Genomic DNA, 26,065 nt, shown 5'->3' on the forward strand with positions numbered 1-26,065 from the left:
TAACAAAATGCAGAAATATATGTAAAAGTATAGACTATAAAAAGCCTAAGAAAAATCTATGCATGCATACTCTTTAAGAAAACATTGTAAGGAAAAAAATTGATGTTAAATTGACAGCATAGTATATACATTAATAAGAACTGTATAAGAATATAGACAATGAGAACTAACTTTGGCATAGCAGTGTGCATTAGCAGGAACCTGGAATAGGGAGCAGAACTAGGCGTTGAACCCAGGCACTCCAACATGGGATGTAGGTGTCCCACGTGCTGTCTTAACTGCTAGGCAAAGTTTCCAGCCTCAGACTCTTTCTGTGAAGACTTCATGCATACCTTGTTGCCTGAGGTATGCAGTCACAACCACAGGAAAAAAGCAGTAGGAATCTTCTGCAACTTTCTTGTCTCGATTTTTGATTTCTTTCCTTGGCCTTTGGAAAAGACCCAGATGAAAAACAAATATAAATTGCTCTTTCAAATACAAAAATATTTTTTAAAAATTTTACAGTGCAGTACTGGCTTTCTGTACAAGATTGACTTTAAAGACTTCTTACAAAATGTTTATACAAATTCTTCAGAAAATCATCTTTAAATATAGTTGACTACACTTTAGCTACTCTTCTTGAGCCTCTGGATACCAACCAAAGTAGTAGCCATGAATTAAGTGATATCAACAAGCCAATGAAAAATATGTCTACTTTTAATTTTTAATTTTTTGGGGAGAGGGGAGGTGAGAAAGAGAGCTCTCTTGTCTGCTGATTCACTTCCCAAATCTCAAATGCCCACAAGAGCTGGTCCTGGATCAGGCTAAAGCTGGGAGCCAGGAAGAAATCCAAGTCTACTTGGGTGGCAGGAACCCAGCTTCTCAAATCATCATCATTGCTTCCTGGGATTTATATTAGCAGGAAGATGAAATAAGGAACAGGGCTGGGAACCTAACCCAGGCCCTTAACTATGAGCCATGGGTGTCTTCACCAGCATACTTACCACTAAGGAAAAGCCTTTAACCTGTTAACTGACTTTCTAAGATTATCAGATATGGATTGATTTGTATAGGAAAACCCTTGGGGGAGTGGAAAGACCTGCTTCAAATATGAGTACTCACAGATTTACCTCTGTGATGAATGGGGTACAAAGGTGGGGGGAGCGCTGACGGTGGGCCTTCCAACTACTGAAGAAAAGCAACTGGGCATTTAGCAAAAGAATGGAAAATATTTTCTCTGGGGAACAGAAGGCAGTGTTCTAATTTAAATTTGATTTGCTGCTGGTCTGACATGCATCAAAGATTACATATAAGAACATAGATACTAAATATTACAGTTTGGGAATCAACAAATTAAAAGTAATGAGCTATAATCTACCACCACATAAAAATCACAATAAAGAAATTTAATTTCATAGAAACTCTTAAACTTTTTCTAATTTATAAAGGATTTACTTTAAAAAAGGAAAACCCTAGCAACTAATATAATGAACCCTCAGTTAGAGGTCAATTTTGTTTGGGAATTGTTTTTTCACTCAACAGTTTTTTTTAAATGCAGTCATGTCCATCCATATAGGTCTAGTTGTTTAACTGCTTAATAGTATTTTGTGTTGCAAACATCACATTTACCTTGTGTTGCCTCTTCTTGTTGCTATATGTTGAAATTAACTTTCTTACATGTCTCTAATACATAGGAGGGAGTCCTAAATGTTCTGGAAGTACAACCCCTGCATCCCAGGCTTATAGATAATTTAAGACTTCCTCTAAGAGGTTTACCTAAAGACACTATTTTATTTATATGTAGGCTACAAGATAGGCCTTGGGGGTAGGATACAGTATTGTTCTAACAACAAACTTGGTATTTATTTTTCCATTTAAGTAAAATGCCCTGTTTCAAAATGTTAATTAGTATCTAATATGCTTTTAGATGACATGGCTCTGGTTAGGACTGCAAAACTCCTGAAGGATTAGGATCTATTGGAATTTAGGTTCCCTCCATTGTCATTGCTGCCTTTACCACTCTCCTTTACCCACGTTTATTGATTGGCTGTTGTTTGCAAGGGAGGGTTGCAGGCATCACACATATGTTGTATGTTATTCTTGCTCATCTGTAAAACAGATGATCCTCCTTTTTAAAAGATAAGAAAAGTGAAGCTCAGAGAAGTGAAGCAAATTACTCAGTGTTGCAAATCTAAAGTGTTATGGCAGCGACTGTCATCCAGATCTATGTCACTCTAAAAGTCCTCCTCTTTCTGAGATGTCACACTGCTGGGTTTTACCCATGCTTGTCCTGTTCCATGTTCTGAACTGTTAACAACTTCCAGGAAACTAAGTAACTTTGTTACAGTGTTGAACTTATCTGTTGGCTGCTTGTCAATGTCTATTAGCCTGTAATTAATTCTATACTTTTAAATTTTCATGTTGCAATTATTTTTTATTTAGTACTGAGGTTTTATGGATGTATTTTAAAATATTCTGCCTGTGGTTTAATTAAATATGAGTAAGAATATACTTGTTTCATAATTAGTGTCAAAATTTCTATCTTATTTTTAAAATGTAAGCTAATGACTCCCAATTTTGGAGGCCAGGTCTAGTATACACAATATATTACTTATCTCATCGCTTTTGTGCACACATTGTAAACTTAGATTATTTATTCTTCTAATAGCGAAAAACCTGATGTGTTATCCCAGGAATTGGGGATGGAAGGGGAGAAATCATCTGAAGACCAGATGAGAATGAAATGGGAAAGCCTACATCAAGAATTCAGCACCAAGCAGAAGCTACTACAGAATGTTCTGGAGCAGGAACAAGAGCAACTGGTATCCAATAGTTTGCATTTATATATTAACTAAGATAAAAGATGCATACATGAATGGGTGTTGTGACACAGCAGGTTATGCTGCTGCTTGGAATGCCGATGTCTCATATCAAAGTGCTGGTTCCAGTCCCAGTTGATCCACTTCTGTTCCAGCTCCCTGCCAATGCCCCTGGGAGGCAGCAGGTGACAGCTCAAGTGCTTGAGCCCCTGCCACCATGTGGGAGACCTGGTTGGAGCTGAGGACTCCAGGATTCAGCCTGGCCTGGAACTTTCAGCTGTGGGCATTTGTGGAATGAACTAGTGATGGAATCAATCTGTTTCTTTTCTCTTTCCTCCCCCCTCTTAATCTCAATCTTTTTTCTCTGTTGCTCTGCCTTTCAAGTCGATGAAATAAACAAATACAAAAAATAAAAGAATAAAATATATATTTTAATTATCAATTCCAAATTATGACATGAAAGAAATTAGTTAATCTACATTTTCTTACCAAGGTTTTTTCATATTTCCCTTAATTTTATGAATATATTTATATAAGAAATTTTATTTCATTTATAGATCATATTTTTTCTGAAAGATGAAAAGTATATGATTCTTCATTATCATAAACCATTAAATTATCAGTGTCCTCTTTTTTTGACAATCTTGAAAATTATGGAAGCGAATCAAGGACATACATGTGTAGGACAAAAAGGATTCTGAAAATCTGGAGCTACGTGATCAAATCATCTTATTTTCCATGGCTATGTCCAGTATTTAATAATTCTAGAGGCTCTTAATTAGAAACATACTGGGATCTCTGTGGGTCTCAATGGCAGGGAAGCCAGTGGTCAGCTAGAAAGGTTACTGACCCACTTGTTCCTGGGCTGGAGATTGTGTGATGTTGGGCTCGTTTCCACTAAGCATGCCAAGTTCAGGGGAAGTGGATAAAGCCACAGAAGGTTCCAGGTAAACAATTGCTATTAGTTCACCATGAGCAGAAGCCAGGGGACAACTGAAATCAGAGGAATCAGAGACTTTAGAGGGCTAATGCGTGAGCCAGGAACAAAACCATGCCTGGGTTGCCTACCACAGCTGTGGCCCGAGCAATTCTGAAACCAAAGCCTAGCCGCATATCCTGAGCCAGCAGTGCCCATCCTGGCTTGTTCCAGGACAGTAATTTTCCACTGGTGTAAATTCTAGGCCCTTTACTGGGGATCTGCAGAAGATGCTATCCTCACTGCACTAGCCAGGACCAGGTTAGTGGCTGAGAGCGGCTGAATGAGAAGTGTAGTGTTTACTAACTGTAGTCCGTTCAAGGAGGGGCAGACAGGAACTGTTAAAGCAGGCACCAAAGCACATGTAATCTTCCAGAACTTGCTGTAAAGAGGTCTAAAGTTTGCCATATGTCCCCTCAACTATGAGGTCCCACACAGAAATCTTGTCAGAGCCCTGCATTTCTAGCCCATTTTACAAAACTACATGCCTTTCCATGCTCCCTGCATCCAGGGCCATCTTTTATTTTTTTTACAGGCAGAGTGGACAGTGAGAGAGACAGAGAGAAAGGTCTTCCTTTTTTTTTTTTTTTTTAACTTTTATTTAATGAATATAAATTTCCAAAGTACGGCTTATGGACTACAATGGCTTCCCCCCCATAACATCGCTCCCACCTGCAACCCTCCCCTTTCCCATTCCCTCTCCCCTTCCATTCACATGAGGATTCATTTTCGATTCTCTTTATATACAGAAGATCAGCTTAGCATACATTAAGTAAAGATTTCAACAGTTTGCTCCCACACAGAAACATAAAGTGAAAAATAATAGATGATTTTTTTAAATGATGATGAAATCAGATCAGACCTATTGTCATGTTTAATCCCAGTGAGAGTCAAGTTGGGAATTGCTAATTTCTTCTTCTTCTTCTTTTTTTTTTTTAACAGAAGATCAGTTTAGTATACATTAAGTAGATTTCAACAGTTTGCACCCCCATAGAAACACAAAGTGAAATATACTGTTTGAGTACTCGTTATAGCCCTAAGCCTCAATATACAGCACATTAAGGACAGAGATCCTACATGAGGAGTAAGTGCACAGTGACTCCTGTTGTTGACTTTACAAATTGACACTCCTGTTTATGGCATCAGTAATCTCCCTATGCACCAGTCATGAGTTTCCAAGGCTATGGAAGCCCCTTGAGTTCTCCAACTCTTATCTTGTTTAGACAAGGTCATGGTCAAAGTGGAGGTTCTCTCCTCCCTCCAGAGAAAGGTACCTCTTTCTTTGAAGACCTGTTCTTTCCACTGGGATCTCACTCACAGAGATCTTTCATTTAGGGTTTGTTTTTTTTTTTTTTTTTTTTTTGCCAGAGTGTCTTGGCTTTCCATGCCTGAAATACTCTCATGGGCTTTTCAGCCAGATCAGAATGCCTTTAGGGCTGATTCTGAGGCCAGAGTGCTGTTTAGGACATCCGCCATTCTATGAGTCTGCTGAGTATCTCGCTTCCCATGTTGGATCACTCTCCCCTTTATTTATTCTATCGGTTAGTATTAGCAGGTACTAGACTTGTTTATGTGCTCCCTTTGACTCTTAGTCCTTTCATTATGATCAATTGTGAACTGAAGTTGATCACTTGGACTAGTGAGATGGCATTGGTACATGCCACCTTGATGGGATTAAATTGGAGTCCCCTGGTATGTTTCTAACTCTACCATTTGGGGTAAGTCAGCCTGAGCATGTCCCAAATTGGACATCTCTTCCCTCTCTTATTCCCACTCTTATGTTTAACAGGGATCACATTTCAGTTAAATTTCAACACTTAAGAATAACTGTGTATTAATTACAAAATTAAACCAGTCATATTAAGTAGAACAGACAAAAAAAAAAACTAAGAGGGATAATGTATTAAGTTGTTCATTAACAGTCAGGGCTATGCTGATCAAGTCACCGTTTCTCATAGTGTCGATTTCACTTCAACAGGTTTCCTTTTTGGTGTTCAGTCAGTTGTCACCAATCAGGGAGAACATATGGTATTTGTCCCTTTGGGACTGGCTTATTTCACTCAGCATGATGTGTTCCAGATTCCTCCATTTTGTTGCAAATGACTGGATTTCGTTGTTTCTTACTGCGGTATAGTATTCTTTAGAGTACATATCCCATAATTTCTTTATCCAGTCTACCGTTGATGGGCATTTAGGTTGGTTCCAGATCTTGGCTATTGTGAATTGTGCTGCAATAAACATTAGGGTGCAGACAACACTTTTATTTGCCAATTTAAATTCCTTTGGGTAAATTCCAAGGAGTGGGATGGCTGGGTCGAACGGTAGGGTTATCTTCAGGTTTCTGAGGAGTCTCCAGACTGACTTCCATAGTGGCTTGACCAGTTTGCATTCCCACCAACAGTGGGTTAGTGTCCCTTTTTCCCCACATCCTCGCCAGCATCTGTTGTTGGTAGATTTCTGAATGTGAGCCATTCTAACCGGGGTGAGGTGAAACCTCATTGTGGTTTTGATTTGCATTTCCCTGATTGCTAGTGAGAGAAAGGTCTTCCTTTGCCATTGGTTCACCCTCCAATGGCCACCGCGGCCGGCACGCTGCGGCTGGCGCACCGCGCTGATCCGATGGCAGGAGCCAGGTGCTTCTCCTGGTCTCCCATGGGGTGCAGGGCCCAAGCACTTGGGCCATCCTCCACTGTACTCCCTGGCCACAGCAGAGAGCTGGCCTGGAAGAAGGGCAACCGGGACAGAATCCGGCACCCCAACCGGGACTAGAACCCGGGGTGCCGGCGCTGCAAGGTGGAGGATTAGCCTAGTGCGCCGCGGCGCCGGCCAGGGCCATCTTTATTACTCTCTGCAGAAACTGTCACCAGCTCTGGCCGTGGGAAATATAACACACTCTTTCCTAGAGGCACTTGCCTCAGATTCAGACTCCACCTGGCTAGTGGTGCCCTATGCCAATGCTGAATGGACTTCCTGCCTGAGTTTGAATCAATCCTGCCTCACTCCTCTGAGTAAACATCCCTCAGACCCATAGCTTGAATCTTCAATTGCTGATGTAGGTCCTGGACTTGACTGCTTGTTATCTTCTTGGTATTGGCTTCCCCCCTTCCTTCAAATGCAAAGACTGTGTACAGTCCTGATCAGGGACCACAGTGTTTTCTGAAAATTCTAAACCAGATACACCTGAGACATTTCTGGATTCTATGCTTGCTTATTCCATGCATACTTCATTCATGAGATGCCCAACCCCAGGATTCCACTGGTTGTTCATGTAAGGTAAGACACCTGCTTGAGGCATCCAGCACCTGCAGACCACCTGGGTGCTTCTTCCACTGCTCTTACCTTGGAGAGCTCCTTCTACACTTGGGGCCTGCGTCCCCACACCGTCCAGTGCTTTCTGCCCTAACCTTGTCCAGCTGCCATTGACATTCTCCCATGTGCTTAGATGGAAACGTTTAGGTTCATGTTTATTTCTCACTGCCTTTAAGTTTAGAAGTAGAAAGCACCAAATACCCTTTTGCAGTAACATTTTTTGCATTTGAGTGTATATTTTCAGGAATTATTCGTTGTTTATATGAAGTGCCTCTTAGGTTGTTTTCTGCTATATGGTGTTCACCTTTCAAGGTGAGGTGCAGATAGAGTAGAAGTTGTTTACTTGTCAGAATTTCCAAGAAAAAACCCCAAATGATTATGTAATAAATATATTATGTGTTCCAGCTCTTAATATATCTAACAAAGTGAGACCAATGTCGCCACTTTGTAGGCCTGTAAACTAACGCTTGGGGAGGCCAGATAATGTTCTCAGTGTTATGGGACCATAAGAAGAGGTAGAGTTGGGATTCAGATCTGACTCCAGAGTTCCTTCTTTCTCGTATTACCTTGCTGGCAATTTTGTCCATTGGATAGATTTATTACTCTCATGTATAAAAGCAGGGTACAACCTGGGGGGTGGAGTAGTTAATTAGGTCCAAGAGCATCAGGACAAATTTCTTCCAACCTTTTCACTTCCAATGTGTTTAGTGCCTCTGCAGAAAACTTTCTGTGGCTTGGGGATGAGCCATGGCCCTGGTTCTGAGAACTCATTACCCAGTTGAAGAAATAATTTGGGCCATTGCTGTGGCACAGTAGGCTAAGTCTCTGCTTGCCATGCCAACATCCCATATGGGTGCTCGTTTGTGTCCTGGCTGCTCCACTTCTGATCCAGCTCTGCTTATGGCCTGAGAAAGCAGTGGAAGATGGCCCAAGTGCTTGGGTCCCTACACCCATGTGGGAGACCAGGAAGAAGCTCCTGGCTGCTGGCTTAGGATTGGCTCAGCTCCAGCAATTGTGACCATTTGGGGAGTGAACCAACAGATGGAAGACCTTTCTCACTCTCTCTCCCTCTCTCTAACTCTGCCTGTCTATAAATAAATGAAATCTTTAAAAAATATTTCATACATTTCTAAATATTGAAGCAATCATGATAGGCTTTTACTCAGAAATTCAAAGGAAACTTTTTTTTTGTTTTTTTTTTTTTTTTTTGGTAAGTGGAAAGCCTGTTTAGTAGATGTGGAAGGTAAGGTATCAACTTTCAAAGAGAAGTGGGCTGTGTGGTGGACATTCCAGCTATGCAGAGAACTATAGGATGATGAGGAGTTTGCCTGAGAGATGATTGAGGTGATTGTGAACAATCAGAGGGCCTGAGTTTGATAAGAACATTATCAAAAAGTGTGAGTACCAGGCCGTATCATGTTCCTTCTTGGGGAGGTATTTTGTGTATGCCTACAAGAGATTAGGGGAGAAAAGGTTCCTAATTCTTAGAGTTTAATCTAGGTATGGTTTTCAGGATGCATGCATTCGCTGTAGAGACTCTCAAACTGAGAAGACAAGTTGAGAGGGTGGCTGTGGAAATATCTCAGGCATTTCTTCTCCCACTTTTTTTTTTAATCCATCTATGAAAACACTGGCATCATTGAATCTGGCTGCCCTGTTCCGTAGGCCTGGTATGTTGTGTAGAAGTCACCTTTCTCTAGTTTTGGTGAGGATGGTTTTCCCAGGATCTCCTTCCATGTGCTCAAATGAGGGAATGTGACCATGACACATGTTCTCTTCAGTAAACTGCCCCATTTTCCCCACAGTTTTACAGCAGACCGAACCGACTCCTGTCTGGCATGCCACTGTACAAAGGGGATGGGCAGACCCAAGATAAAGCCGCAGTTACGTCTTTGCTGGGTGGACTGAGCCAGGTCTTCGAGGAGGTGTCCTCCCAGGTAGGGCTGTGCTATCTGTGTGACCAGGTCACTTTGCATGAGTTTCCTTGGCGTCTGTGAAGTTGTTCCATCCTACGCATGTGTGTTGAGACCCACACAGCACAGGTGATGAGCCTTGAAACATAAAGCCACTGGATCCTGGAGCCTCATCCTCATAATTCTGAGTTCTCAAGTCTCTATAATTGATTATTTACCCGTGTGTGTGTGTGTGTGTGTGTGTGTGTGTGTGTTCCAGGGTGGAGGAGCAACACAGCAGAACATACACCTGGAACAGAAGTTGTACGATGGAGTTTCAGCCACCTCGACTTGGCTGGATGATGTGGAAGAGCGTTTGTTTGTTGCCACAGCACTGCTGCCGGAGGAAACGGAAACGTGCCTCTTCAACCAAGAGGTGAGTGTGGCGATGTATGACATAAGAAAGCACTTGAGATTTTGGTATTGGATAACTAATTTTATGTATCGAGAAATTTAAGCATAAAGTACAAAGATGTGTTTCCAAGGCATCTAACGCAGAAAAGAATTACATAAAAACAAAAGGCTTTCTAAGATAGCTATATTTTGCCTTTTTATTTCTTACATATGTAAGAGGAAGAAAAAAGGAAAACTTTGTAGGAAACTGTTGTATATTATAATTCCTTCACATATGAAACAAAGACTTTAAAAATATTGAATTCCTAAATAGCACTTTGCATGCTGTGTTATTAGATACTGAAATACTGGGAAAAATCTTCCAAAGCAACTTGCCTAAAATGTAAGGATGAGAGACGTTCAACTGGCTAAAGTATAATTGTTTGTGATTAATAAGAGAGATCTTGTGGGCTTCCTGTTAGAAGATGGCCTGATTTGCATATCAGATTATGGATATTGACATGAGGTTTTTCTTTTGTCTAGAATCTTGCCAAAGACATTAAGGAAATGTCTGAAGAAATGGATAAGAACAAACACTTGTTTTCCCAGGCCTTTCCTGAGAAGGGCGATAACCGAGATGTCATTGAAGACACTTTGGGGTGTCTCTTGGGCAGGTTGTCTTTGCTAGATGCCGCCGTGAACCAGCGTTGTCACCAGATGAAGGAACGGCTTCAGCAAATACTGAATTTCCAGGTAAACATTGTTGAAGAGTGTTTAGCCATTCTCTAGGCCTATTTAATAATAATTAACAGGGTATCGTATGGAGGGAGGTTATAAGTCCTTTTTCTTCCAAACATACATTTGTAGAAAATCAAGGCAATCAAACTCAGGGATTATAAATCTTCCATGGTACTAGAAGTGGAATGTTGAGAAAACATCTCAGTAAAATCAAGGAGTTAATAGAACTTGAAATTCAAACACTAGAAGTCAAATTTTTGATTCATTATATTATTTTCAATTGGTAATTGGGTTTAGCATGCAGGAGGTGCTGGAGGATAGAGGGTGCCCTAGCCCCTGGTGTCCAGGAGTCTTTGAAAGTGGCTGTGGCCCACTAACTTGCCTCTGGCTAAAAATGTGTCATGGACTGGGCCTTTTGTGCAGTCGTTGGGATTCCCACATCCCATATGGGAATGCTTGTGTTCAAGTCCTTGCTCCACTCCTGATCCCAGCTTCCTGCTAATGTATCCCTTAGGAACAGCATGTGATGGTTAAGAAGTTGGGTCCTGGAACCCACATGGGAGACCCAGATTGAGTTCCTTGTTCTAGAGGAACAAATAAGCAGATGAGAACTCTCTTAATTTTTTTTTAAACTATCACATTACTTTTCAGTCCTGTCTCAGCCTAATATTATCTTTCTGTTACCAACACTTTTGGGTTCAAATTCGACCTTCGTTCTGCCATCAGTAAACCTGAGCAGAGTGGGGGAGTGTGGATAAATGACTGGGTACCTGGGCAAGGTGGGGAGTGTGGATAAATGACTGACGAAGCTCACGATAGACAGTGTTCTTGACTACATGATGTTTGGTACCCACAATACTCTTTTCCACTACCACATCCATAGAGTTGTGCTGAAGCTGTATGTTTGTATGTATATATATGTACACACGTGTTTTTCCATGGGTACCAACCTTGCCTCTGACCCACTAAATGTTAAAATCAAAGCAAGATTCACCCCAAGAGACTGTTGAAATCAACCAAAATTATACAGAGTTGTGCAAGAAAGGATGGCAGAAAATGAGCCTGTGCCCCAGACACTGGGCCTCCCAGAAGTGCAGTGCCCACAGGCCGGGAGAGCCACACGGCCCCCTCGTACAGCCCACAAGGTCTCCTTGTGCAGCCTGGTCTCTGCACAGCCTTCTTGGCTTTGAAAGATTGATTTTTATCCCAAGCTCCAATTCTTGCATTGTCTGATTACAACCCCAAAGAGCTGGCCACCACTGGCAAGATGTGCATGAGAAAGCTTCGTTTCAACTGGAATTGTTTTTCTGTTTTACTAGCTGCTCATTCATGTCAGCCACAGGAGATACAGGATTGAATTTGCTTGTCAAAGTTAGGCTTATAAGAGTTAAAGCAGGTTCTAAAAACATACTCACCTCTTGTCCGGTCTCAAGGATAGTCCTTGTCTTCCTCACGAGGGACAGGTCAAATGATTTGACAGTCACTAACTCTACCATGGTGTTCCCACCATAAAGATTGTACATGTCATCTGCAAACTGAAAATCGCTTATTAATGCGATTAGCCTCAAATACACATTTGTCATTTTTACGTTGACAAAGAAAAATCATATATATTCATTGTGCATAACATGTTTTGAGACCTGCATACATTGCAAGATGGCTAAAGTGAGCTAATTCACATGCATAGCTTTTTTTGTTGTTGGAGAGTCAAATACATTCTTATTAAAATGGTTTATAAAGCCTCCATGTAGCTGCAAAACCATATACTTACCTACTGGCTCATGAAATACACTATGTCTTAAAACATGCAAGTCTTGGCCGGCGCTGCGGTTCACTAGGCTAATCCTCTGCCTGTGGCACCGGCACTCCGGGTTCTAGTCCCGGTTGGGGCGTCTAATTCTGTCCCGGTTGCTCCTCTTCCGGTCCAAGTCTCTTCTGTGTATGTGTCTCTCTCTCACTGTCTAACTGCCTGTCAAATAAAAAAAAAAAATGCAAGTCTTAAAGGTTTTGATTATGTTAAAATATTCAGAAAGGTGTTAAGCTTTTACATCTAAATAAAATGAAATTAACTTTGAGACTGAATTTGTTGGCATATAAACTTGGGGAAGGGAAGCACGATGAAGGAATCTTCCTGGGGTGGGGCCTTTGGTGCAGTGGTCAACACACCACTTGGGATGCCTGCACACCATGTCAGGGTGCTGAGGTCTGGGTTCTGGTTCTGCTCCCGCTCCCAATTCCAGCTTCCTGCTAATGACCACACCTGGAGATAGCGGGTAAATGACTCAAGAACTTGGGTTTCTGCCACCCCTGAGGGAGACCTGGAATGAGTCCTGGAACTGGCTTTGACCTGGCCCAGCCGGGGCTGTTGTGGGCATTTGGAAAGTGTCTTTCTGCCTCTCAAGTAAATAAAAATAATATTAAACAGCCAAAAAAAAAAAAAAAAAGTTAAGCAGCTGCTGAACTTCTCTGAGACTTTGTACCCTCAATTATTGATTGATTGATTGATTGATTGACTGACAGGCAGAGTGGACAGTGAGAGAGAGAGGTAAAGGTCTTCCTTTACCGTTGGTTCACCCTCCAATGGCCGCTGCGGCCGGCGCACCGTGCTGATCCCAAGCCAGGAGCCAGGTGCTTCTCCTGGTCTCCCATGGGGTGCAGGGCCCAAGCACTTGGGCCATCCTCCACTGCACTCCCGGGCCACAGCAGAGAGCTGGCCTGGAAGAGGGGCAACAGGGACAGAATCCTGCGCCCTGACCGGGCCTAGAACCCTGTGTGCTGGCGCTGTAGGCAGAGGATTAGCCTAGTGAGCCGTGGCGCCGGCCTGTACCCTCAGCTATTGAATTACGCCCATCATTGTTGCCTCAAAGCGCATTGTGAAATGAGTTAAAATGTGCAGAATGCTCTGAACAATGCCTGATACGCATAGCAAGGCTATGTATCACAGAGTTTTGTTCTTAACTGTTGTTGCTATTAATAGTATTGTAACACTTAGAGGATCTGAAACAAACATAAAGGTTAAATTACTTCTCCAGGGCTTTCAACCATCAAGAAATAGAGCTAGGATTTGACTCGAAGAATAGTTTTGTATTTTATAGAATTAGAGTGATGGCAGATAAGATGGAGAATAATTGCTACTCAGGTTGCATTTGGAAGGCAGAATCAAGAGGGAAGCATTTATTGGTGGTTTTGGATGTCAGGAATGAGGGAAAGGAGCTGCAGGGGAACCCCAGGAGTTCTGACTTGAGCGTCTGGGGCTGGAGATGAGGGCAGCTGGGAGTAACTGACCAGCAGAGAAGGATTGTGGATAACAGTGTCATTGTCTAGTGGACAAGACTGGGTGACTGATGATGTCATTGACTGGGGAAGGGTCTCAGTAAAGTCATAGTAGACATTTGGATATGCAAGAGTATGGCTTAGGCAAACCATTTAGGTTGGTATTTATTTGTATGAGGAGCATCTCACATGGAGTCAGAAAAGTAAGTGTTGGTTATATGAGTATTTTGTTTTGGATTCCATGTTCTGATTGTATGTATGTATATACATAGTATGTTTATGGTAACTTACCAAAGCGTGTTTCATTGTTCTCCTTCATCTTTCTTAAAATAATACCCTGAGTTATACATTCACAGCATTCTAGTCTGTAAGCCATGCGTGAGGCAGATCAAAAGTGCAAATTATGGATCACTCTGAGGCTAATTTTCTCTTTTTTGAATTGCATTTGCTATGACAATGTCTTGGTAGTTTTAAATTTCATTAGTAATTATAACAAGTCATAGTCAAATATGAACTAAGCTTGGATACTCTAGAACTTATCTTGCTGCAGAAGCTAAAAGCAGAACATGTAATCATGAAATTCTACTTAAATCATGTTCTGCATTTTCCTTCTGCTAAAAAGTTTTTATGTGTTGGTGACCAGCTCACAAACAGAATCTGATCGTTCAAAATATTGTGTTCTAACTTAATTGAGGCAAAGAATTCCAATGTTAATACAAGGGACCTTCAAAAAGTTTGTGGAAAATTGAATTAAAAGATAACTTTATTTTAGTATAAAATTTAAAATCATGCATAATTTTTATAATACACATTTCTCATGAAATTTTAAAAGGTCCCTTATATAATTAAAGTTCAAGTTACAAACCATTTATTTTACTTTTTACCAAGAACCCAGTAGGCTATCAGTGCTCAGTGATTATTGGAATGACATGCTTTCATTCTTATTTATTTTTTTAAGATTTATTTATTTGAAAGGCAGAGTTACAGGGCAGGGAAAGAGAGAAAGAGATCTTCCATCCGCTGGTTCACTCCCCAGATGGCTGCAACAGCCAGAGCTGCACCAATTTGAAGCCAGGAGCTTCCCCCAGGTCTTTCACGCAGGTGCAGGGGCCCAAGGACTTGGGCCATCTTCCACTGCTTTCCCAGGCCATAGCAGAAAGCTGGATTGGAAGTAGAGCAGCTGGGACTTGAACTGGCCTCCACATGAGATGCCAGTGCTGCAGACAGTGGCTTTACTCGCTATGCCACAGTACCAGCCCCTCATTTTCAATTTAATTTTTCAGTATTATCTTTTGCAGGACTAATTTTATTCTATACCCAAAATACTATTTGAAAGGACACATAATATTCTATAGATGTATGTTATACCTATGAAATCACAGTCAATTATTAACAGTTGTTCTGTATTTAAATTTGTTTAATCATAGTCCTACCTCCAAGAAAATTTCCTAGGCATGTAATTATTTGGTTACTTTAAAAAATGAAAAATAAATGATAAAAAAAGAAGAAACGAAATAATTCTTTAATAAATAAATGAGTGAGGTACCACAAATTAATTTTAACTAGAAACCTTTTATTTAAGATACACAGACTTCATACATTTCATATATACAGATTTAAGAACATAGTGATTCTTCCTACCCTACCCTCCCGCCTGCCTGCATTCCTACCCTTCTTTTTCTTTTCTGTTCCCATTCTTATTATTCTTATTTTTTTTACAAAGATCTATTTTCAATTAACTTTATAAACATAAGGTTAACACTACACTAAGTGAAGAGTTCAACAGATAGTATGAAAAAAAAAAGTTGTTCCTCAACAGTTGAGACAAGGGCTGTTTAAAATCACCACATATAAATGTCAATTTCACTTCTGTAGATGACCTTTTAGGTACTCAATTAGTTACTACAGATAGAGGAGAACAAATGGTATTTGTTTTTTTGGGGGCTGGCTTATTTCACTAAATATAATGGTTTCCGGTGCACAGATGATTTTAAAACTTGAAACTTTCTGTGGATTTGTTTCTCAAATAGTTAGAATCTGTCTCCTTTGTATTGAACTGTTGATTCCATAGACTATAAGAAAATTGTTATATGTGTGATAGAAATATACCTTAACTAACCTGTATAATCAGCAGAGTAAGAAAAATTATATTCTTTGGACTTTCAAGAAAATATCAACATCTATTTGATTATTTGATCCCTTGAAAGTCTTTTATTTAAAAAATTCTTCCTAATACATGCCTTATGGCCTTCAGTAGCTCCTCTGGGAGTTAGTGTGGCTTCCAGAATCCTAAGCTCTGTTTTCTATGATCTTGAGTAGAACATAGTTGAGAGAGAAAATAACGCTACTGAAAGTATAATGATAATGTACAAGAAATAGATATATACTTAATTTGTAACCTGTAATATATTCTTCATATGTATCTGCTTATTTAGATGGATCAAGTTAATGGTTTCTAAATACATGTAGATAATGGAGATTAAATATTTGGGATCCTTTCAAATGATGTGAAGCATCTTTTATTATGCCTACAAATAGATAAATGTGTGATAGCTATAATGGCCCACAGGACCTCCCTGTGAACATGGCTGACTAATACAAATATTATACTCATCTCAAACTCTTATTTCTGGAATTGGATTTCTAGCACAGTTATAATTTTCTATTTAGTTGGACGGTAGGCTGGCAGATGGGTCTGAATTTCAATTATTATCAACTATTGCCTCTAGTTCTCTTGTTCAAGCTTTGTTTTCACTTTGATTTTTTTTATTTCTAATAATTCACTCCTTATTTTGCTTTTGAGCCTGGCATTTGCATTATAATGCCTCCATATATCCTTAAATTTGAAGATGCTTTTTCTACCTTGGTATGATTATCTTTCTCATAAGACAGAATTTGTTTTGGTGACATGCACTCATACACTTTCCCCACTGAAGAGGTTGTCATGAGCTGAGCTTCAGCCTGGGATCAACAGCCAGTCAACCATAAGTGTTTGCTGGACAATAAGTAGAGCTTATTTGCTGATGTTGCAGGGAAACTTTAAAAAAAAATAATTTATTTGAAAGGCAGAGTTGCAGAAAGTGAGACAGAGAGAAAAAAATCTTCTATGCACTGGTTCACTCCCCCAAATGGCTGCAATGGCCAGCGCTGGGCCAGGCTGAAGTCAGCAGGTGGGAACTCCATGCAAGTTTCCCACATGGGTGCCAACAGCCCAAGTACTTGGGCCATTTCTACTGCTTTCCCAAGTGTCAGCAGGGAATATGATCCGAAGTGGAACAGCCAGCATCACAGGAAAAATTTTTATTATTAAAATATTGTTCTGGTTTTCCTCTTTGGAATTGAAAATCAAAACTCCGGTAGCTTTTTCCTTTTATGTATAAGTAGTTTGGATATATAAATCAATGATCTTTATGAACGAAAATCTCAGACTTTTTGTGTTTTCTCTTCATAAATCGCTGGTCCTCATGGATAAGCTTATTTTTCTTAAAGATTTTATTTATTTATTTGAGAGGTAGAGTTACAGGCAGTGAGAGGGAGAAACAGAAAGGTCTTCCTTCCATTGGTTCTCTCCCCAAATGACCACAACGGCCTGAGCTGCCGGAGCTACACCGCTTCGAAGCCAGGAGCCAGGTGCTTCTTCCTGGTCTTCCATGTGGGTGCAGGAGCCCAAGGACTTGGGCCATTGTTTACTGCTTTTCCAGGCCACAGCAGAGAGCTGGATTGGAAGAGGAGCAGCCGAGACTAGAACCGGTGCCCATATGGGATGCCAGCGCCGCAGACAGAGGATTGATCTGCACCATGGTGCCAGCCCCAAGGAAAAGCTTACTTTCTAAACTTCTGGAGCTTCTTTATAAGCTTGTGCAAATTCTTTGAAATGAAGAGAAGGAAGTGAAGGAGAGAAGCAAGGAAAGACAAAAGGAAAAATAGAATCATATTATTCTTAAGAATTATATTATTGGAGCTGGCACTCTTGGTCATTGGGTTAAGCCTAATCCCATATTGGTGCCAGTTAGAGTCTTGGCTGCTGCACTTCCAGTCCAGCTTCCTGCTAATGGGCCTGAGAAAGCAGTGGAGGCTGGCCCAAGTACTTGGGCCCTGCATCTACATGGGTGACCCAGATAAAGCTGTGCCTTCTATCTGCTCCGACACCAGCTGCTGTGGCCATCTGAGAAGTGAACCAGAGGATGGAAGATCTTGCTCTTTGTTTTTCCCCCTCTCTATCTGTAGGTCTTTCAAATAAATAAATAAGTCTTTTTAAAAAATATATTTACCCGGGGCTTGCACCATGGCTCACTTGGTTAATCCTCCGCCTGTGGCGCTGGCATCCCATATGGGCACCGGGTTCTAGTCACAGTTGTTCCTCTTCCAGTCCAGCTCTGCTGTGGCCTGGGAGGGCAGTGGAGGATGGCACAAGTATTTGGGCCCCTGCACCTGCATGGGAGACCAGGAAGAAGCACCTGGCTCCTTGCTTTGGATTGGCGCAGCTCTGGTCGTAGTGGCCATTTGGGGAGTGAACCAATGGAAGGAAGACCTTTCTCTCTCTCTCACCGTCTAACTCTGTCAAATAAAAAATAAATAAAATATATTATTATCCAATTAGGATAATACCTATAGTTTCTTTTCCTCAATAAAAGTCATTAGCATAAAATTTTCTATGCATTGTTCACGTGTGCCCATTTATTTTAGCTATAACTATTACATTTTGCTAGCATGCTCAATTGTATTTGTATTTGGAAAATGCTTTGTGTAACAAGTTCTTCAAAATTCACTTTAGCACCTAAGTAAATTGCTATAACTTACTTTTGCCTTCCCATAAGACAGTATGGTTTCACTTGGGGATTAAGTTCCTACACCTGCACAGGGGGTACTCCCTATCTTAGTTTCTGCAACTGCAGACTCAAACAACTGTAATTAAGACTATTTGGAAAAATACAATTATATTTTTAGTAAACATATCCAGCCTTATTTTTCTTGTCACTGTTCCCTAACTAAATCAACATTAACAACTATTTACATAGTATTCGCATTGTATTATGTATTATAAATAATCTGGAGGGGATCTAAAGCATATGGAGACAGGGTGGGGGGAGTTGGCATTTGGCCAAGTAGTTAAGATGCCTGTGTCTCAGATCAGAGTGCCTGGATTCAGTACTCACCTGTGGCTCCCACTTCCTGCTAATGCAGACTCTGAGAGGCAGCAGATGTTGTCTCCGGTAATTGGGTTTCTGCTGCCCATAGACAGACACAGATTGAATTCCTGGCTCCTGGCTTTGCAGACTTTGGCAAGTGAACCAGCATTGTGATAGTCACCCTGACCCTTGCTTTCTCCCATTCACTCTCCCTCCCTCCCTGTCACATAAGTAAAAAGAAAAATTAAAGTATATGGAAAGATTGCATATATTATATACGAATACTGTGCCATTTTATATAAGGAACGTGAATATCTAGGTATTATGTTTTTCACAGGGGGTCCTGGAATCATTTCCCCGAGGATACCAAGGGACCCTGGCGTATATTTGTAAGAATATGTATTATATGTTTGAATTCCTTGTTCCAAAATCTCTTCCTATTGCTTTCTTCCTTAGAATGATCTGAAGGTGCTGTTTGCATCGCTGACTGACAACAAATACATCATTCTGCAGAAACTGGCGAATGTGTTCGAACAGCCTGTAGCACAACAGATGGAGGTATTTACATCTTCCTCCTGCAAGAGCAAATGCAGAGATCTGATTTACTATGAAATTCAAATATTCTGTGAAAAATTGGTGACATCATACAGCATTTTTGTGTGTCATACATTTTTTGAGTACTAGATTTGAGTAACAGAGTGACATTGACTGCATCACTACTTCTTTATGGAACTAGGAAATGTGAGTTAGGAAAAGATATCAGTCACCAATGCTGACCTGGAGTTTGACACCCAATAATGAGATTAATATGAAACTCGATGATATAGGACAGAAAGTCAAACTGGCCTTGAAAAGATACATGGAATTACTGTGGACTCTCAGAAGTGGGCAGGTTGTCTCTACCAGGGTAAAATCAACCAAGACTTTATAGAAGGAAACTCAGTAAATTGGAAATTTGTACACATGGTGACTGGAGAAGAGAATATCAAAACAGCAGACAGCAAGAACATTTATATATATAGTGCAAACTTTAGGAAATTCTTAACATTTAGGGAACACAAGTAATCTTATTCATCTGAATTTAGGATGATATTATTGAATACTTTTGGTGATTTTGTGACTACTTGAAAGTGTACTTCATGTGAGGGAAATTTAACATCTTTCGATTTGATTGTGTTTTATAGCCGTTGCCTGTTTTCCTGGCCAAATATGGTCTGTTTACTTTTTATTTATTGAACACTTTATTTATTGGGGACATTAAGCCTTTGGCTAAAAATATTTTCTCAAAAATAAAAATAAATTAAAAATTGAAAATAAGATGGGGTGAGTAAATTTGAGGCAGTTTGTAGGGTCTAGTAAATATCAGAGACTTTGGACTTTATTAGATAAACCAGTGGTCTCTATACTTATATATTTATACTATAAAAAGCATATCACAAATATATGCATGCATATATTTACTTAGTTATAAATTATGTGTGGTTATTAAAGTATCTCATAAAACATAGGCATTAATGACATTTTATGATGATGTGGTTGAATGTAAGTCAAAGATGTGGCAGTTCATCCTGGTAGATCGTCTTGTACACTTTGGGGTGCTTGTCACCTCAGGGACCACTGGCAGTGAACAGTCACTGGGGATATTATATTGAGGGTGAGAATGAGTGTCAGTTCCAGATCTGCTATGGGCAGTTGGCCTGACAGCAACCAGGATCAAGGCAGATCTTTCATGAGGCTTCCTGTAGCTGCCTCTCTGATGAGAAAGAATGAGAACTCAAACCAGAGAAAAGAGAAGACTTGGGAGGAAGGCTACATAGTATCTCATGTTTCATAAGCTAAGTGAATATCACACAGACGTGCACTAATAAATATTCTTAACATAATTTCAGTGGACCCCAAGGGATCTCTGGATAGACAATAGAGAATCCTCTGAAAGAGAGATCACCTGAAATAGTTCACAGAATTGTTGACTCTGCATTTTTCTTGACCATAATATAATCTGCTTTTAAAGAAACCAATTCCTCATTTTCCCCAAATTAAATGATTTTTATGACAGATCTTCCGTATGAAGAGATGTTTGTTTGTTTATGGCTTATAATGTGGGTGATTCCAAAAAAGATTTGAACAACTATAGTGATGTCTTCTTGTATTGAATTTCTAATGTGATATATAGTATTTTTATTAATTATTGAACAGTATGACTAATGTCACATATAAAGGAGTAAACAATTAGTAAGGAATAAACAATTGCTTCTTTGAATCAATGGAAAGCAACTGATGAATGTGCTGATTCTGCCCCTACCTTCTTTGGGTTAAAAAGATGGCATCAGAGGGCATGAGGATGACACCCTCAATAAATATGTTCCTCGCTGAGTCTTGTTCCAGGCTGAGATTTGTTGCCCAGTAGGCCTGCTACACAGCTGTCTTCTCAGGCTCTTCCTTCTCCACTGTCCTGAGAATTCCTTTCACTTGTCCTATTGAATCTTTCCTTGTGAGTCCCAAGTCTTTCTCTCTACTGTATTGCTTCCTTGTTTTGCTGGTGTACATCCTTCCTAAGAAAGAGATATATTTTTTTAAGTTCTTGTATGTCTGAAAATTTCTTAAACTATGCTCAAGCTTTATTGATTGCTTGGCTTTTTGTGTAATTCCTGGTTTGAAATCAATTTATTTTGGAGCTTGGACGCATTTACTCCATTGTTTTCTAGATTCAAATATTGGCTTGAGGAATCTACAATTGTCCTAGTTCCCAAGGGGCTCCAGTGTTCTGAGATTTCACAGTCCCACGCCTTGGGGAGAGTCTATTTTTATCTGCTAGTAGGTCAATGGGCTTTTTTGATTTGTCAGCTCATCTTTCCATTCTGGAAAGTTTTCTAATGATTTATTTAATACTTTTCTCTATATTATCTGTCATCCTTTTTGAAATTCCTTTCTGTTAGATGTTAAATATTTTGGTCCAGTCCTTTAATTTTCTTATTGCAATCTTCTCTATTTTTGACATCTTCAATCTCAACCCCAAACTCTTACACTAAGTTTTTTTTTTTTTAAAAGATTTATTTGTTTGAAAGGCAGAGCTACAGAAAGGCAGAGAGAGAAAAGTCTTCATCTGCCAGTTCACTCCCCAGATGGCCATAATGACCAGAGCTAGGCTGATCCAAACCAGGAGCCTGGAGCTTCTTTCAGGTCTCCTACATGGGTGCAGGGGCCCAGGGAAATTGGGCCATCGTCTTCTGCTTTTCCAGGCCAAAGCAGAGAGCTGGAATCAGAAGTGAAGCAGCCAGGACTAGAACCAGTGCCCATGTGAGATGTGGGCACAACAGGTGGTGGCTTTACCTGCTAAACCACTGCACTGGCCCCACTGAATTTTGCATTACTGTTCACATGTTGACTATTTCCCAAGCTCATTAGTTCTCTGAATGACCCTCTTTTAAATTTATCGCATTCTGTTTTTCAACTGATGCATTTATGGTAACTAATGATTTGTTGATTTTCTTTAAAAAATGTTCATATAGTATGTTTCACTCCATATTATTTTTTGTTTTCTTATTTTGGTTTCTATCTTTCATGTTAGGTATATGGAAATCCTTCGTTGTCTACATTTATTGTGGGGGACTAAGAGCTGTTGGGTACTCTATGCATGGATGGGCACTGACAATTCTGAGATTTACTGGAGAGTAGGTTGGTGGGCCCTGCATCTGAGAATGTATCCCATTCGTATGCCCTCTATGTGGCCTTACTGCAGCATGTCGTGATTGAGAGAAGACTGGAACCCCACATACAGCACTGCACTGACATTCCGTTACGTCATTCCAGCTTTCAAACACTTACATGCACCATCGTGGCTGTTTCCCCTAAGTCCAGAGGCCGCTTTACCTCCTCCAGGAAGTGATCTTTCAATCTTGCAAGGACGGAGAGGGCAATGGGGAATGAGGAAGGGGGTTTGAGTTTTTAACTGCTCCTTAAGTAACTTTTCACTAGCCCTCCTTGTTTAGCAGTGCATCCCACTTCACTCAGGCTTCCAGACATTTCCGATGCTCCAAGTGGAGATCATCTGCTGGAGTAGCCTTCAGCTCCTTAGATTCCCCAAGTCCATGTTCTCATGTTCTGAATCCCAGCTTCCAGCATTCTTTGGGGTTGGTATTGTCTTCTTTCCCATCACCCTTGTCTTTGTAGATTTATGGGGAGAAAACACACCAAAAACAAGCAAACAAAATATTTGCTGTGGTTGTCGTGGGTCTTCAGAAAAGAGAAATTGGACACATGTGTTCCATCTGCCATCTGGAGTCCAGTTCCTTTCATCCTTCGAGGGCAACTGAGGTTGCTCTTCTTCCCAAAGCTTACTTCGTCCAGATTTACTGACCTGGTATCTCCCCTCTCCAAATGCCTCTGATGAGTGAGTTGCATCATCAAATTTAGCCCTTAATTGTATGCAGCCTGCTTTGTTTTCCTCTCACTTCCCAACCAGATTGTCAGCTCCCTAATGTCCAAGATGAGGTTCTCTTTCTATAGACCTCACACGGGGAAGACACGGTTTCACAATAGCAACCTCTTTAGTACTTGATTGATTTTCTGCTTCATGACAATGAGCAAGCATTCCTGGACCCTGCTGTAATGTATTTTCCTCACTGAATCTCTCTCCACAGATGCTCACAACTGCATTTCAGGAAACCCTGAGTTAGTCCTCCAGAAGGTCTCAGGCAAATGCTGTTTCCTAACTATGTTCTAAATCACGGTTCGGTTTTATGTAGTGCTATTCACAAATATCCTAGTTTGTTTAAGGAAGCTATTTTCTCCAGTCTATCCACTCTAAATCTCTTGTCTCTTTTCCTTTAAGGTAGTTGATCCATAGCATAACAAATGTATAGCTGTCACAGTGATGTTTGGCTGAAATGACTCCTTTTCTGTGTGTTTGAGTGTGTGTGTATGTATGTGTAAGGAGGAGGAGCAGATAGACCTAATACTCACATTTTGTGTCATGTTCTTGGGAGTTTTAATGAAATGTCACGAATCTCACATAGGCAATACAACAGGCAGAAGATGGACTAAAGGAATTGGATGCAGGAATCATTGAATTAAAAAGGCGTGGAGACAAGCTGCAGATTGAGCAGCCATCCTTGCAAGAACTCTCTAAACTTCAGGTACAGTTTTCAACCACTAGTATTGTACTTCAACAGTTCAACCTAACTTGAGGTTGAGAAAAAAAGTAGTTTCTCTACTCTTCCTAGTTTTGTTTATATATTTCATGTCATTTTGGCCTTAACTTTCCTTACAAGTAACTTTTAGAAAGTTTTCTAAAACTTTTACCATATTTAGTACAATAAAATGAATTGTGTTCCCATGTTTCTGGAGATTATATTTATTTTTTGACATTTACTTTTTATTTACTTCATTATTCTGATGGCTAAACATTCTGGTTTAGTTTGGTTAAAGCATTGTTTTCTGCTCTAGAAAATGTAAGAACTATCAATCCTACCTAGAGAAACTTACTGTCTTCCCAAAAATTAATATAAGGAAATAATATTCAGGTTAATACTTTTAAGAAAATGTTTCTAAGGTGTTGAAAACTACTGTTTATCTTTTGTGCATGTTTGAAAGAAATAGAGACATTGTTTCAATTCTGTAACAATAACAAAAATAATTAAACTAGAAAGTAGTTGAAATCTAAACAGACTTCTCAGCATCCCTCAGGAAAATACAATAGGACTTGGGGTTAGTTTGCTTTCTAAGATCTGACACGTAGACAGGAATCTGATTATCTGGTGGCAGGAAGATACTGGGATGGCAGACCAGTGAAAATTACCATCTGAAAGGCAATGTGGTTACATTATACTAAGAAAAAGCAATGTTGAGCTGTGTGTAATCACACACACACACACACACACACACACACATGCATACACATTAGAATTCTCTCTGCATGCCTCATTGCAAGACAGCTAAGGATTAGTAGTGTAAGTCCAGGATGAGGTTGCAAGTTCTGTCTCTCAGAAAGGAATGAAATAGCTCTCATAAACGATAGGACATTACATTTTCTTTTAACTAGCTCATTCTTTTATTGAATATTTGACAAAGTCATAAGCCAGCAGTCTCCGCTGTGCGCATTTCTTGATTATTTTCTGACAGCACTTCAGCATCAGGTGTAACAGTGAAACGTCATAGCTGTAAAAAGGCATTAAAGTTGAATTTGTCCAGCTTGAAACATTTTGGCTGGCTAAACCTTAATATGATACGTTAATTAAGTTCATGTGCTTCAAATGAATTTTGTTTTGGTGTATCATCTTTTAAAATATCTTTCCCATTTAAATAGTTATTTACCACATTTGGCAAAAACATTGCCTTTCTCAAACTTAAGTCTTTCTCCTCACATTAAGCTCATCTGTGTGTCTAATACTCTATTTGAGGCATAGTTCAAAATTTGATTATTATATAGCAAACAGGAGTGTTAAGGATACTGTTTTCAATTGCTCTAAAATTATGTAAACATTGAGAACATTATAAAAGTTAGAATTCCATTTTCTATGACATCTCCCTCAGTCACATGGAGAATTTTTCAACATTTTCACCCTACAACTCACCACCTTAAATTATTGACACCCTGAGAAAATGGTGGTCAAATCCACATCATGTGCCATTTATAGAAAATAATTTTTTTAAAAAAAAGATTTATTTATTTGAAAGACAGAGTTAGAGAAAGAGAAATGAAAGGGAAATAAAGCTGGTGAGAGAGGGCTTCCATCTGCTGGTTCACTCTCCAAGTGGCCTTGATGGTCAGGTATGGGCCAAGCCAAAGCCAGTAGCCTGGAACTCCATCTGGGTCTCCCGTGTAGGAGCCAGGATCACAAGTACTTGGGCCATCTTCTGCATTAGCAGAGAGCTGGATTGGCAATGGAGCAGCTGGAACTTGAACTGGTGCTCATATGGGATCTGACTTTGCAGGCAAAGGTTAACCCACTGAACCACAATGCCAGCCCCTAGGAAATACTTTGTATATCTTTTGAATCTTAAAATATGAAGCTTATTTTTATCAACAAATTTTTATTCTCTGAGATTTTTAAAAATTTTATTTACTTCTTAAAAATCAATATAAATTATATTTTGGTTTATGACACAAATTTTCTCCAAATAGTTAACTTGTTTCCAGGTTATTTATTGAATATATAATCTTCTTCCTTAGTAACTCCATACCTAAATTTTTAAAAATACAGTTCTCTTCTTTTTTCCATTTTCTGTTTTGCTTTATTACCTGTCAATTGAAAATAAAATAAAAATTCAAAGTAAGAAAGAATAGATAAGAATACTAAACAGGCCGGTGCCACAGCTCAACAGGCTAATCCTCCGCCTAGCGGCGCCGGCACACCGGGTCCTAGTCCCGGTCAGGGCACGGATTCTGTCCCGGTTGCCCCTCTTCCAGGCCAGCTCTCTGCTATGGCCTAGGAGTGCAGTGGAGGATGGCCCAAGTGCTTGGGCCCTGCACCCCATGGGAAACCAGGAGAAGCACCTGGCTCCTGCCTTCTGATCAGCATGGTGCGCCGGCCGCGGCGGCCATTGGAGCATGAACCA

At 40.1% G+C, this 26,065-nt stretch overlaps 1 protein-coding gene across 29 annotated transcripts in view; it reads left to right on the forward strand.

The window, feature by feature from the left end:
• SYNE1 (spectrin repeat containing nuclear envelope protein 1) overlaps positions 1-26,065 on the forward strand; it is a 551,595-nt gene that overhangs the window by 402,719 nt on the left and 122,811 nt on the right. For all 29 annotated transcript variants that reach the window (XM_051855247.2, XM_070073379.1, XM_070073388.1 and 26 more), the window contains 6 exons: positions 2,648-2,801; positions 8,889-9,020; positions 9,256-9,411; positions 9,912-10,121; positions 18,965-19,066; positions 23,524-23,643. In XM_051855247.2, coding sequence (XP_051711207.2) covers positions 2,648-2,801; positions 8,889-9,020; positions 9,256-9,411; positions 9,912-10,121; positions 18,965-19,066; positions 23,524-23,643 — 874 coding nt within the window. The remainder of the gene's footprint in view (positions 1-2,647; positions 2,802-8,888; positions 9,021-9,255; positions 9,412-9,911; positions 10,122-18,964; positions 19,067-23,523; positions 23,644-26,065) is intronic.

Source organism: Oryctolagus cuniculus, chromosome 5 (genome assembly GCF_964237555.1).
Source record: "Oryctolagus cuniculus chromosome 5, mOryCun1.1, whole genome shotgun sequence".
Taxonomy (NCBI): domain Eukaryota; kingdom Metazoa; phylum Chordata; class Mammalia; order Lagomorpha; family Leporidae; genus Oryctolagus; species Oryctolagus cuniculus.